Source organism: Oncorhynchus tshawytscha, linkage group LG12 (assembly GCF_018296145.1).
Source record: "Oncorhynchus tshawytscha isolate Ot180627B linkage group LG12, Otsh_v2.0, whole genome shotgun sequence".
Classification (NCBI taxonomy): domain Eukaryota; kingdom Metazoa; phylum Chordata; class Actinopteri; order Salmoniformes; family Salmonidae; genus Oncorhynchus; species Oncorhynchus tshawytscha.
Genome location: NC_056440.1, coordinates 63,713,055 through 63,726,373, shown reverse-complemented (window position 1 = coordinate 63,726,373; position 13,319 = coordinate 63,713,055). Strand labels below are relative to the sequence as shown.

Sequence of the window (13,319 nt, the reverse complement as noted above, 5' to 3'; positions counted from 1 at the left end):
CAAGACAGACCAACAAAGATGATAAAGATCCCATTTAGTAAAGAGGCTACTCTTTCGGAGAGGTGTAAGCATGTTAGAAGGGTACAATCAATCATCATATTAGGTTAAAAGTACCCAGCTTGCATATTTCCTAGAAGCCAGTGCGGTATTCCTAACCTTCCCAGTAGGCAGGCTGATGTTTAAACTGTCAGTGTAATCACATATCATCATAGTTAGGAGATTCACATGTTTAATGAGTCAGGAACAGAGCTGCTTTGCCTTGTCATTAGCAGCTGATGTGACATAAAGTCACAGGGTTCTGGCGATTGATCGAAGGAGAGAGTGATAACTATAGCCAGAGAGTCCGTGCAATATCATTGGATGTGATGCCAGAGTGGGCATTAAAATGTGGCCAGTAGATGGCACAATACGTAACTTCTTGTGTGGCTGTTTCACTATTAGGCTCACTGCCTTTATGTTTCTGTTCATGGTTAAATCAGGAAACTTAGACATAACAAAATAAACAGTACAAATATGTTTTTTAAACTGGAACTGTTTATTGCATCCAAATAATACATCTGTGAGGAATATCCCCAGTAATTCACAGGTTATATATAGCCTTGTAACTCAGTTAGGAGGCCTCTTTATAACACCCTAGCTTGAATCATAATGTTCCGAGCTACATGATTTTGCCCAATATCCATCTTATCAATGTGACCTAGCCAAGCTATTTTATTTTATCACACTGAACATCATTTCATTTAGTACCCCACCACTTTAGACTTTATTGGGTGTTAATGAATTTAATCAAACTCACTGACCTTTTTATACATTTATAGATTTTTTTCCATTACATTTCCACAACAGGGTGATATAACATGGGAGAAAAATCGGGAGTCAAATGATATCTGACGTATTATTTGGGTTATTACTCCACGCGGGTAACGTTTGTACTTTCAGTCTGGTTTTAGAGGGACATCTTTGTATCTCTGCTTCAACTATATGGAAAAGTCAACTCTTCCTTGTACCGATGTGCCGTGTTAAGACCAGGTAGTAGAAACAGAAAGAGATACAGAGACTTGTATTGCTGTAGGCCACATGACATTGGTTGATGTTCTATGACCCTTATGTCTATGTATGACCCCCATACTTCTTGGGGGGGGGTTCAGGTACGGGGTGTGTCTGAGCTGGGCTGCTGGATGGGGACTATTGAATGCTGAAATAGAGGCTGGAGGAAGAGACCCAGGGTTCCAGTCACACACACTATTATAAAGATCCACAGGAACATACGGTCCACCACCATTGCCACATACTTCCAGTCCTCGATCACCTGGGAACACACAGAGAACAAGGTATGGTCACATTACTGTCATGTTCATACGGTAACACCTGTGGCATGCAGAAATTGGGTATGGAGTACAATATGTGATTGATGAGTTTAAAAGTGATGCAAATGTAATATAAGATGAAGAAACAAAGAGAAAGCACCAGTGTAAATATTACTGAGCCAGACCTTGTAGCAGCTACTGACCCTTTCACCCCTCTCCTCTGCAGTTTTTAAAGTTGGACATTTTTCAAGCCTGGTCACCTCACTTTTACATTTATTTATTTATGAAAACAATCTATTACAACAGTCTGGGTTATTTTACTGGATTGTATTCTCAACTACCCCACATCCCAGTATCCTTCATTCCTGGTCTTTGAGGACTACAGTGTGTGCAGGCTTTTGTCCTAGACCAGCACTTACACAACTGGTCCAGCTGATCAAGGTCATGATCATTAGTGGAGCCAGGTGTTAAAAGTACTAAGCTGTACACACTACGTCTCTCCAGGACCAAGGATAAAAAACACCTATTTGAGTTCTAACTCCAGCTCATTTCACAACACTAACCCCACTGACATGGTCATGGATCACTTACATTCTGGTTATCATCGTCCCCCATCATGTGATCAGCCACGAAGCGGACCCCGTCCACTGCCTCCTGGACATCTCCCCCCCAGTCTGGGCTGCCTCTATGGCGGAGGTCCTGGGAGGAGGGGAAGCTGTTGGGAAGGAACTCGGTGGAGCAGGCCTCCCCCTTTGTGAAGGTGTGGGTGTACCCCAGCGGAGCTGTGACTTTGTTGTAAAAGTGTCCCGGGGAGGAGAAGGCCGAGGCAGAGGAGGAAGACATGGCAGCAGCGTTGGCTGTTTTGGACATGGCGGTGGCAGGGTAGCCCAGGTCCGCCAGGATGGATCTGCGAGCTCGGAGTTGTCTCTGCTGGCGTAGCCGCTGGCGGGCAGAGTTATTCTTCGGGCGTCTCATGAAGAGCAGATGGGGCAGCTTGTTGAGGAACACTACCTTGACCCAGGAGGGCATGGTGTGTGTGCTGGGGGAGCGGTGGTGCACGTTGAGCACACACACACTGGTGATGATGGAGAAGGTCACCAGCACCATGGTGAACATCAGGTACTTCCCAATCAGAGGCACGTCCAGCGAGGTGGGAGGGACGATCTTGGAGATCAGGAGGAGGAACACAGTGAGGGCCAGGAGGACTGAGATACACAGAGTCATCTTCTCCCCACAGTCAGACGGCAGGTAGAAGACCAGGATGGCCAGAGAGGTGATGAGGACACAGGGGATGATTAGGTTGATGGTGTAGAACAGCGGCTTCCTCTTGATGATGAAGTCATAGGTGAGGTCCACGTAGGTAGGATCCAGAGGGTTAACCGTCCGCCTGCCCGGCAGGGCCAAGATGTCCCATTCCCCACTGGGAGTGAAGTCGTCCATGCTGGCCACCCCTGTCTTCAGGACCAAATCGAGCTCGGTGTGGTCGTAGGTCCATGACCGGAACTTGAGCGTGCAGTTCTGCTGGTCAAAGGGGAAGTGCTTGACCTCGATCTTGCAGGCACTCTTATAGATGGCTGGAGGCAGCCAGAAGATGCTGCCGTTGAACTGGACAATGGCATTGGTGAAGACTGTTACCTCATAGGTTCCATCCGCACTATGGAGAGAGTGATGAGGGAGGTAGGGGGAGAGGACTCCATTACAGAAACGTATTATCTTCATGAGAAAATGTATTACAATCACACATTTGATTTTCATGATCCGTAAATTACATGAGAAAATGTATTACAATCACACATTTGATTATCATGATCCGTAAATTACATGAGAAAATGTGTTCATCATTTGGAAAAAGAATAATGCTTACTTACTTGTTATAGAGCACAATATCAGGTAGCCAGATGTGTCTGGAAGGAATACGTAGCTTGTCAATGCCATCATATTGAGAAGGGTCCCATGATAGCCTGTAGTCATCCCAGTGCTGAAGAGACAGGGGGGTTACATATTTAACATTATAGTCATTTAGCAGACGCTCTTATCCAGAGGGACTTAGATGAGCAATTAGGGTTAAGTGACTTGTTCAAGGGCACATAGAGAGATGTTTCACCTAGTCAGCTCGGGGATTCGAACCAGCAACCTTTCGTTTACTGGCCCAACGCTCTTAACTGATAGGCAACCCTCACTGTTCTGACTGTTGCACTCAGTCACATAAGGACTCTCTCCCAGCACCAGATCATTCCCAATGACACACTTAATTATCATTGAAATGAAAAGTGGTGAATGGTGTGGGCACAATTATCAGTCTGTTCTGATCCAGATTGTCTGAGTCAGAGTCATGGTTCTGCTTTAATTCAGGTTCAGTGACAAGGACACTGGAGCTGGAGATGGACGAGGGGACAGACTGAGTAATGAATGATTAATAGGATAGGGCCATAATCTTCACGCTTACCTGTGTGAGCCAAACATTGGTGGTCATAATCTGCTCTCTCTCATTCTGGAAAGGTAAATGTCAGTGTTAGCTTCATTTAAAAACAGACTATTTACTATACGACACACAAAGCATGTTTAATGACAAAACTCAGACACACGTACAGACTCCAGCACACATGCATTCCTCTAGTGCACATGCTTGATTTAGAAGAGCGTAAAAGTGAGAGATGTGTTTCCACGCTGAATAAATTCCCTGCACATGGGGTCAATTGTTAAGATAAATGACACCCTTCGCCTGGGACACATCTGCCATCTGAGTGCCGTTGGACCCGTTGATAAATCCACAGAGCGCTTGCATCAACTCTGAACAGCAAGTAAAACGAACACCCCTAAAAAGGAGTGGGCAGCAGAGTGGGCAAACCTCCAATGCACGCAGCAGCACAATGCTTTAAAACAACTATATCACACTTCTCATACCATTACACTTTACAGGACATTCAAATTTCAATTACCAAAGAAGAGGAGGACAATAAGAGGCCATAAACAGAGGACGTATGTGTCGTGCTGTTATTCTCTGGGCCATGCCTGGGCTGAAAGGAAGGGAGGGAGGGACCCTGTAAATCAGTGTGGGACTCCAACGTCCTCTCCTGCAGCAGCTTTTACAGCTCCTTCTAACGCAATGTGCTGAAGTTTCAATCTGGACATGGCAGAGATGGAGAGCATAGCCCTGCCAGATCCATCCTATACCCATGCTGTCATTAGGGCCAGGGCCTTTCAGTAGAATGTGTGTAAGTAATTAACATGGTTGCCACTGACTCCTCTGAGCTCTGCTCTCCCTTTCTGTTCTCTCATCTCTGCTCTCTCCTCTCCCTCTGTGGTCTCCCTCATCTGCCCCATCTCTCCTCTCCGTCTCAGGGCCTCTAACTGGCTCTATGGAATGGCTATCATGAGACTCACCACACTGATGAGTTGGGCCAGGGACACCTGTAGTTTGACAGTAACCCGCTCTGTCCTGTTCACAGCTGGGCGGATCAGCTTGTTGTAGCGATCCTTTCCCAGCAGACAGTTCATCAGACGCTCCTCTGAGTCCGCACAACTGCCACCTATGGATAGAGTCAACAGTGATTTGGAGATAGTTACAGGAAATAGTCACAGTTGTTACCTTTATTGAAATTGTGTAATAACAATGACAAAACTAGATTACTGTGCGATAAAAAAAAGTCCCACTGGCTGTATCTGTTGTGTTTAGTCACTGGTTTTATAGCTGGACTGTCTCGCCTTTCTTTTTATGTTGTTTCATGGAGCATGTTTTATGGCCCAGTGTGGACTGGATGAAAACTGTGTTGCTGACTCTGCAGTGTTTCAGTCTTTCAGCTCCCCAACCCAGGACAAAGAGGAGCAGAACAAAACACCTACTGTGACACTTCCTGGTTTTTATACCCTTGTACCTGGAGGTGTTTAATAGCACTCCAAACAAACTGCATACTAAAGTGTGAGACAAACTCCCACAGGGGATAATGCCTGTCTGATAGGGCTTGGGCTTTGTTAAATATATAGTAAAAAAATATATGAGGGCCTTGGAGCTACCTGCGGAATAATTAACATCCGGGATATGGGAGGGGAGATGTTTCTGCAGTGTTAATGATTCTGCATGTTGCAGAGCCAGAGCCTAAAGCCACATGATCAGCCTTTTGTCTTATGTGAGCTCCAGCCAGGAATACCATCACATGAAACAAACCAGCACACCCTCTGCCCCTTGATAAACAACGCGCAAGTCAACCCCCCCCCCCGCCGCCGCCGCCGCCTCCCTGTCCTGGTGGAGGAACAGGGAGGCGTAGATGATAAAACACCCTCTCTTCCACCAACAACCCTCTCTTCCCCCACCAGCCCTCCTCTATAATGAGTAATGCTCTGTCATACAGTGGCAGAGAGTAGCTGAGTAGCCCAGTCAGGAGAAATTGTTTTGGAGAAAAATGCTTCGTCAAATGGTACATTCCCTGAAGTAATCTTTACAATAGCTGCTAAGACTGTTGCACTGAAAAATATTAATTTGAAGATTCATGATGTGGTATTTGGTATTTTATTAGGATCCCCATTAGCTGTTGCGATAGCAGCAGCTACTCTTCCTGGGGTCCACACAAAACATGAAATAATATTGAACATTAATAGACAGGAACAGCTCAAGGACAGAACTACATACATTTAAAATGTTACATAGCCTACATATCAGTACATACAAACAATATCTAGCTCAAATAGGGGAGAGGCGTTGTTTTTTTAAAACCAAATTTGCTGTTTACTTGAGCAATCTTTGATGGGAGGGAGTTCCATGCAATAATGGCTCTATATAATACTGTACATTTTCTTAAATTTGTTATGGATTTGGGGACTGTGAAAAGGCCCCTGGTGGCATGTCTGGTAGGGTAAGTGTGTGTGTCAGTGCTGTGTGTAAATTGACTATGCAAACTATTTGGAATTTTAAATAAATGGTTTCTTATAAAAACAAGAAGTGTTGCAGTCGGACTCTCCTCTACTTTTAGCTAAGGGAGACTGGCATGCACAGTATTGATTCACATTTATGGATAATGGTAGCTAAAAATAAGATACACGTTTTGACTATAGATCCCTTCCCAATAGTGTATTATCAGTGCCAGTTTGTGCCAGGCAATTACCACAAATCCTAATTATCAAGGTATAGCTTCATGTAGAGTTGAGAGTTGAGTGTCCAACAGGACTCCCTCATAGACTGGTGCATGTTTCCATGGCTCCCCTATCATCAGTCAGGTGGACTCTACAAGACAGAGGTCCCCTACAAGACAGATGGCATGTTGTCAAAGCCCTGGGAGGCTGCTGTCAAATATCCACACTCTTTACCCAGAGGTGAAGGGCACTGGCCAGTGGGAGAGCAGGCAATTCAAACAAGTAATCACTACCTGCTGAGAAGGGCTATTACACTGTGTGTGTGTGTGTGTGTGTGTGTGTGTGTGTGTGTGTGTGTGTGTGTGTGTGTGTGTGTGTGTGTGTGTGTGTGTGTGTGTGTGTGTGTGTGTGTGTGTGTGTGTGTGTGTGCGCATGTATGTATGTATCAACTGGGTCTTGAAAGGGGAGACAGGCTATAGGGAGGTCAGAGACCTGGCAGTGTGGTGCCAGGAGAACAACCTCTCCCTCAATGTGAGCAAGACAAAGGAGCTGATCGTGGACTACAGGAGAAGGAGGGCTGAACAGGCACCCATTAACATCGACAGGGCTGTAGTTGAGCGGGTCGAGAGTTTCAAGTTCCTTAGTGTCCACATCACCAATGAACTATCATGCTCCAAACACACCAAGACAGTCGTGAAGAGGGCACGACACCACCTTTTCCCCATCAGGAGACTGAAAAGATTTGGCATGGGTCCCCAGATCCTCAAAACGTTTTACAGCTGCACCATCGAGAGCATCCTGACCGGTTGCATCACCGCCTGGTATGGTAACTGCTCGGCATCTGACCGTAAGGCGCTACAGAGGGTAGTACATATGGCCCAGTACATCACTGGGGCCAAGCTTCCTGCCATCCAAGACCTATACACTAAGGGGTGTCAGAGGAAGGCCCAAAAAATTATCAAAGACTCCAGTCACCCAAGTCATAGACTGTTCTCTCTGCTAACGCACGGCAAGTGGTACCGGAGCACCAAGTCTAGGTCCAAAAGGCTCCTTAACTGCTTCTACATCCAAGTCATAAGACTGCTGAACAATTAATCAAATGGCTATTCACATTGACACTGTTTATTATCTATGCATAGTCACTTTATCCCTACCTACATGTACAAATGACCTTGACTAACCTGTACCCCTGCACATTGACTCGGTACCGGTACCCCCTGTATATAGTCTCATTACTAACCTGTACCCCCGCACATTGACTCGGTACAGGTACCCCCTGTATATAGTCTCATTACTAACCTGTACCCCCGCACATTGACTCGGTACAGGTACCCCCTGTATATAGTCTCATTACTAACCTGGCACATTGACTCGGTACCCCCTGTATATAGTCTCATCACTAACCTGTACCCCCGCACATTGACTCGGTACAGGTACCCCCTGTATATAGTCTCATTACTAACCTGTACCCCCGCACATTGACTCGGTACAGGTACCCCCTGTATATAGTCTCATTACTAACCTGTACCCCCGCACATTGACTCGGTACAGGTACCCCCTGTATATAGCCCCGTTAGTGTTATGTCATTTTCTTGTGTTACTTTCTGTTTTTTGTCTTAACTCCATTTCTTGAACTGCTTTGTTGGTTAAGGACTTGTAAGTAAGCATTTCACGGTAAGGTGTATGTGACAAATAACATTTGATTTGATTTGAATGTACATGCCTTTTAATGGCAACACTTTAAAAGTGTGGCATTGACATTATCTTGATTGGCAGCAGAGGGCAGCGGGGTTAATATAGTGACTGAATCAGCAATGGTTGACTTTAAAAAAAGTTACTCTGCTCTATGCTCCAAAATACTGCATTCTCAAAAATTGCATCTATGACGAGATTAGGAGGTGCATAATAACCCTGTCTTTTGACCCAATAGAAACAGCAGGCAAAAAACATCCTGTCATCTGGATTTCAGTAAAGGCCCTCAAGACATGCCAGAGGTCCTACTGATTACAGAACACTGTGGCATTTATCTGTATGGTTAGAATATTACTGCCAGGTTCTCCATGCTGAGCACAGACAGACTATGTAGCCTGGTCACCAGCCAGGCCTGTGTGCTTTAGCCAGTTCTCCTGGCTTTATTTTCAGGCCATACATGTTATGACAGCGTACCAACAAGACAGAGTGGACAAGTAAAAAGATACACATAGCATCTATCCCAGCTGTCAAATTCACTTGCAGGAAGGTGCTGTAAATGGCCAGTGTACTTTATAGGCAAAGTGTGATATATGATCCTTTACTCTCTCAGTGACTTCCCAGTGACTTTCTCTTCCTGAGAAGGGCCGGTCTAAGCTCCTTCATCTGTGTTATTGTGGTAGTCATGCCCATTTGATGCCCATTTGTTGGAAACCTTTTAACCAAACCCCTCCTCCAACCACAGCACAGTGAATACACACATGTTTTCTATGATAATACCCAGAATGCACTTATGACTGATTGTAAAGGCTACTGAAACATTATAGGTTTGACTTTGCCCACATTTTGTTACGTTACAGCCTTATTCTTTCTTTCCTCATCAATCTACAAACAGCAAAAAATCTGGCCCTTTACTCAGTACTTTGCTGAAGAACTTACAGATTACAGATTACAGCATCGAGTCTTCTTGGGCATGACGCTACAAGCTTGGCACACCAGTGTTTGGGGAGTTTCTCCCATTTTTCTATGCAAATCTAGTCAAGCTTTGTCAGGTTGGATGGGGTGTGTTGCTGCACAGCTATTTTCAGGTCTTTCCAGAGATGTTCGATCGTTGTCTTGGCTCTGTGCTTAGGGTCGTTGTATTGTTGGAAGGTGAACCTTTGCTCCAGTCTGAGGTCCTGAGTGCTCTGGAACAGGTTTTCATCAAGAACCTCTCTGTGCTCCGTTCATCTTTGCCTCGATCCTGACTAGTCTCCCAGTCCCTGCCACTGAAAAACATTCCCACAGCATGATGCTGCCACCACCATGCTTCAACGTAGGAATGGTGCCAGGTTTACTCCAGACGTGACACTTTGCATTCAGGCCAAAGAGTTCAATCTTGGTTTCATAAGACCAGAGAATCTTGTTTCTCATGTTCGGAGAGACTTTAGGTGCCTTTTGGCAAACTCTATGTGGGCTATCATGTGCCTTTTACTGAGGAGTGGCTTCCGTCTGGCCACTGTACCATAAAGGCCTGATTGGTGGGGTGCTGCAGAGATGGTTGTCCTTCTGGAGGGTTCTCCCGTCTCCACGGAGGAACTTTAGAGCTCTGTCAGAGTGACCATCAGATTCTTGGTCACCTCCCTGACCAAGGACCTTCTCCCTCGATTGCAGTTTGGCTGAGCGGCCAGCTCTAGGAAGAGTCTTGGTGGTTCCAAACTTATTCCATTTAAAAATGATGGAGGCCACTGTGTTCTTGAGGACCTTCAATGCTGCAAAAATGTTTTGGTACCGTTCCCCAGATCTGTACCTCGACACAATCCTGTCTCGGAGCTCTACGGGCAATTCCTTCGACCTCATGGCTTGATTTTTGCTCTGACATGCACTGTCAATTGTGGGATCTTATATAGACAGGTGTGTGCCTTTCCAAATCATGTACAATCAATTTAATTTACCACAGGTGGACTCCAAATCAATCAAACATCTCAAGGATGATCAATGGAAATGGAGCTCAATATCTAGTCTCATAGCAAAGGGTCAAAATACTTATGAAAATGAGTTATTTATCGTTTTAATACATTTGTAAAAAAAAATCTAAAAACCTGTTTTCACTTTGTCATTATGGAGTATTGTGTGTAGATTGCTGGGAATTTTATTTATTTGATCAATTTTAGAATAAGGCTGTAACGTAACAAAATGTGGAAAAAGTCAAGGGGTCTGAATGTTTTCCGAATGCACTATGTATATAAAAGTATGTGGACACCCCTTCAAATGAGTGGATTTAGCTATTTCAGCCACACCCATTGCTGACAGGTGTATAAAATGAAGCACACCCCCATGCAATCTCCATAGACAAACATTGGCAGTAGAATGGCCTTACTGAAGAGCTCATTGACTTTCAATGTGGCACCGTCATAGGATGCCACCTTTCCAACAAGTCAGTTTGTCAAATTTCTGCCCTGCTAGAGCTGCACCGGTCAACTGTAACTGCGGTTATTGTGAAATGGAAACGTCTAAGAGCAACAACGGATCAGCCAAGAAGTAGTAGGCCACACAAGATCACAGAACGGGACCGCCAAGTGCTGAAGCACATAGCGCGTAAAAATCGTCTTTCCTCGGTTGCAACACTCACTACCGAGTTCCAAACTGCCTCTGGAAACAACATCAGTACAATAATTGTTCGCTGGGAACTTCATAAAATGAGTTTCCATGGCTGAGCAGCCACACATAAGCCAGGAATCACCATGCGCAATGCCAAGCGTCGGCTGGAGTGGTGTAAAGCTTGCCACCAGTGGAAACGCGTTCTCTGGAGTGATGAATCACACTTCACCATCTGGTAGTCCGATGGACAAATCTGGGTTTGGCGGATGCCAAGAGAACGCTACCTGCTTGAATGCATAGTGCCAACTGTAAAGTTTGGTGGAGGAGGAATAATCATTTCTGGGGCTGTCTTTCATGGTTGGGGCCCCTTAGTTCCAGTGAAGGGAAATCTTATTACTACAGAATACAATGACATGCTAGACAATTCTGTGGTTCCAACTTTGTAGAAACAGTTTGGGGAAGGCCCTTTCCTATTTCAGCATAACAATGCCCCTGTGCACAAAGCGAGGTCCATACAGAAATGGTTTGTCGAGATCGGTGTGGAAGAACTTGATTGGCCTGCACAGAGCCTTGACCTCAACCCCATCGAACACATTTGGGATGAATTGGACTGCCAACTGCGAGCCAGGCCTAATCCCCCAACATCAGTGCCCGGCCTCACTAATATTAAATGGAAGCAAGTCCCTGCAGCAATGTTCCAACACCTAGTGGAAAGCCTTCCCAGAAAAGTGGAGGCTGTTATAGCAGCAAAGAGGGGACCAACTCCATATTTATGTACATGATTTTGGAATGAGATGTTCTATATGAGATGTTACTTATGGTATGGTTACATAAGACAGAAGGTTATTTAAGACAAAAAATGAAAGATGGGTGGGCATATAATGCAAACATCTAGCAAACCAAAGGTTGTATTTTCGAATCTCATAACTAACAACTTTGCATTTTAGTTAATTAGCAACTTTTCAACTGATTACTACTTTTTGATACTTTGCAAATACTTAACATATTTGCTAACCCTTCCCCTAACCATTTTAGTTAACCCTTTATTTAACCTAACTCGTAACCTTAACCCTAACTCAGCTAATGTTAGCCAGCTAGCTAATATTAGTGTTAGCCACGAAATTAACGGTGGTCACAGCAAATTGGAATTCTTAACATATCATATGTTTTGAAGACTCGTAACATTTTGTACATTTGCACATTCGTAACATACTGTAGGTTTTGCAAATTCGTAACACATCATACGAATTGTAATTAATAACATATCATGTGAAATGGTTGACGGATATCCACAAATGAATACATGCCATACCAAACATAACATATCATGTGAATGTGCTTGTCCTCCTATGTGCGACCTAATAAAGAGTAACACAAATATTGTGTTATTCTCTTGACAGTATTGTATCTAATTGATTTTGTTGAAATTAAGGCATGAATACATGTTGAACTATTTTCCTCTCTGATAATAAAAAAAAAACACGTTTACTCACTCATGGAAACTTGGCTAACATGAAATTAAATAGTGTATTAATTACATGCACTGTAGGTGAATTACAAAAGTGAACCTCCTTTCTGAAGGTACAATTATAACAACATCAGCAAGAACAACCCATTGTAGAGAGAATATTTTTCAACTGAACTGACAATGCAATCGAAATTCACATACATGAAATACTTACATTTTATAAAAGTGAAAAGGAAAGCGAGGAGAGTGAGAGTCCGTGTCATTTTGACAGTGCCACGATATCCATCCGTGTCCTCATTCAGGAAGCCTAATAAGAATAGGATCTAACGTGCTTACCGAGCATTCCCAACTCCTAAAAAGCTCCATACACGTGCGCCTGTCCGGCTCTACAAATAACGACACCCGCATTAGTTAGAACAAATGTTTACTGAAAACGGTGTGTCTGTATCAGATCGAGATTTGTAGGTGAGTTGGGATAGAAACGAGACCCTTTCCCCAACATACACCGTTCCACCTTCCTCACTCGTTACGCATCGCTCTCACACACAAAATGATCTCCTGAGCGCAAATCTTAGATAGCCTAATTGCTATTTCCATCCTTCCATCAGTGTTGATATTTAGTCATATGAGCTGTTATAGGTTGTAAGCAGGTGTCTATGATACTACTTAGGCTATAAACAATAACATTTATGACAATAAAAATGATTTGTTTTCTTGATTTATTAACCAACAACAAAATCTATCAAATCTATATTAATTTCACCATATGTTACCATAGTGACATGGGTTGAATCTAGGCCACTATATGCATGCCAAAACACCAATATGGGTCACATGATAATCTAAGTGACCCTACATGAGGATTTCTCACTTAAATGATAATCAAGTATACTGGAGCCTTTTATTAAATGTTTTATTAGTGTCCATATGGTGTTAGATGACCAGAAGAGTGTCTGTCCCCTCATCAGATGAATGAGTGTGATTATTTATCTCTCGCTCCCTCTATCCCTCCCTATCCCTATCCCTCTCTCCCTCCCTATACAAGCCCTAACACACTCTCTAATCCAACACTGACACCGAATCTGACATCTCAGTTCAGTTGCTTCTACATCTGATTGCTCTGACCAGATAACCACAACTAATTAAACTTGTTTGTTTTCTGCCACACATCTTCTCTGGCTATCATGGCAGATGTATAATGAGTTGGG

General features: G+C 44.0%; 1 protein-coding gene across 1 annotated transcript; it reads right to left on the bottom strand.

Moving 5' to 3' along the window:
* Nucleotides 1–536: 536 nt before the first annotated feature.
* On the bottom strand, nucleotides 537–12,688 carry LOC112264050 (neuronal acetylcholine receptor subunit beta-4). Its single transcript, XM_024440655.2, has 6 exons — nucleotides 12,326–12,688; nucleotides 4,692–4,837; nucleotides 3,754–3,798; nucleotides 3,176–3,285; nucleotides 1,899–2,961; nucleotides 537–1,309 (listed from the first exon to the last, which is right to left on the bottom strand). The coding sequence occupies exons 1-6, from the start codon at nucleotides 12,372–12,374 to the stop codon at nucleotides 1,145–1,147; spliced, it is 1,578 nt and encodes a 525-aa protein (XP_024296423.2). The 5' UTR covers nucleotides 12,375–12,688; the 3' UTR covers nucleotides 537–1,144.
* Nucleotides 12,689–13,319: the final 631 nt, after the last annotated feature.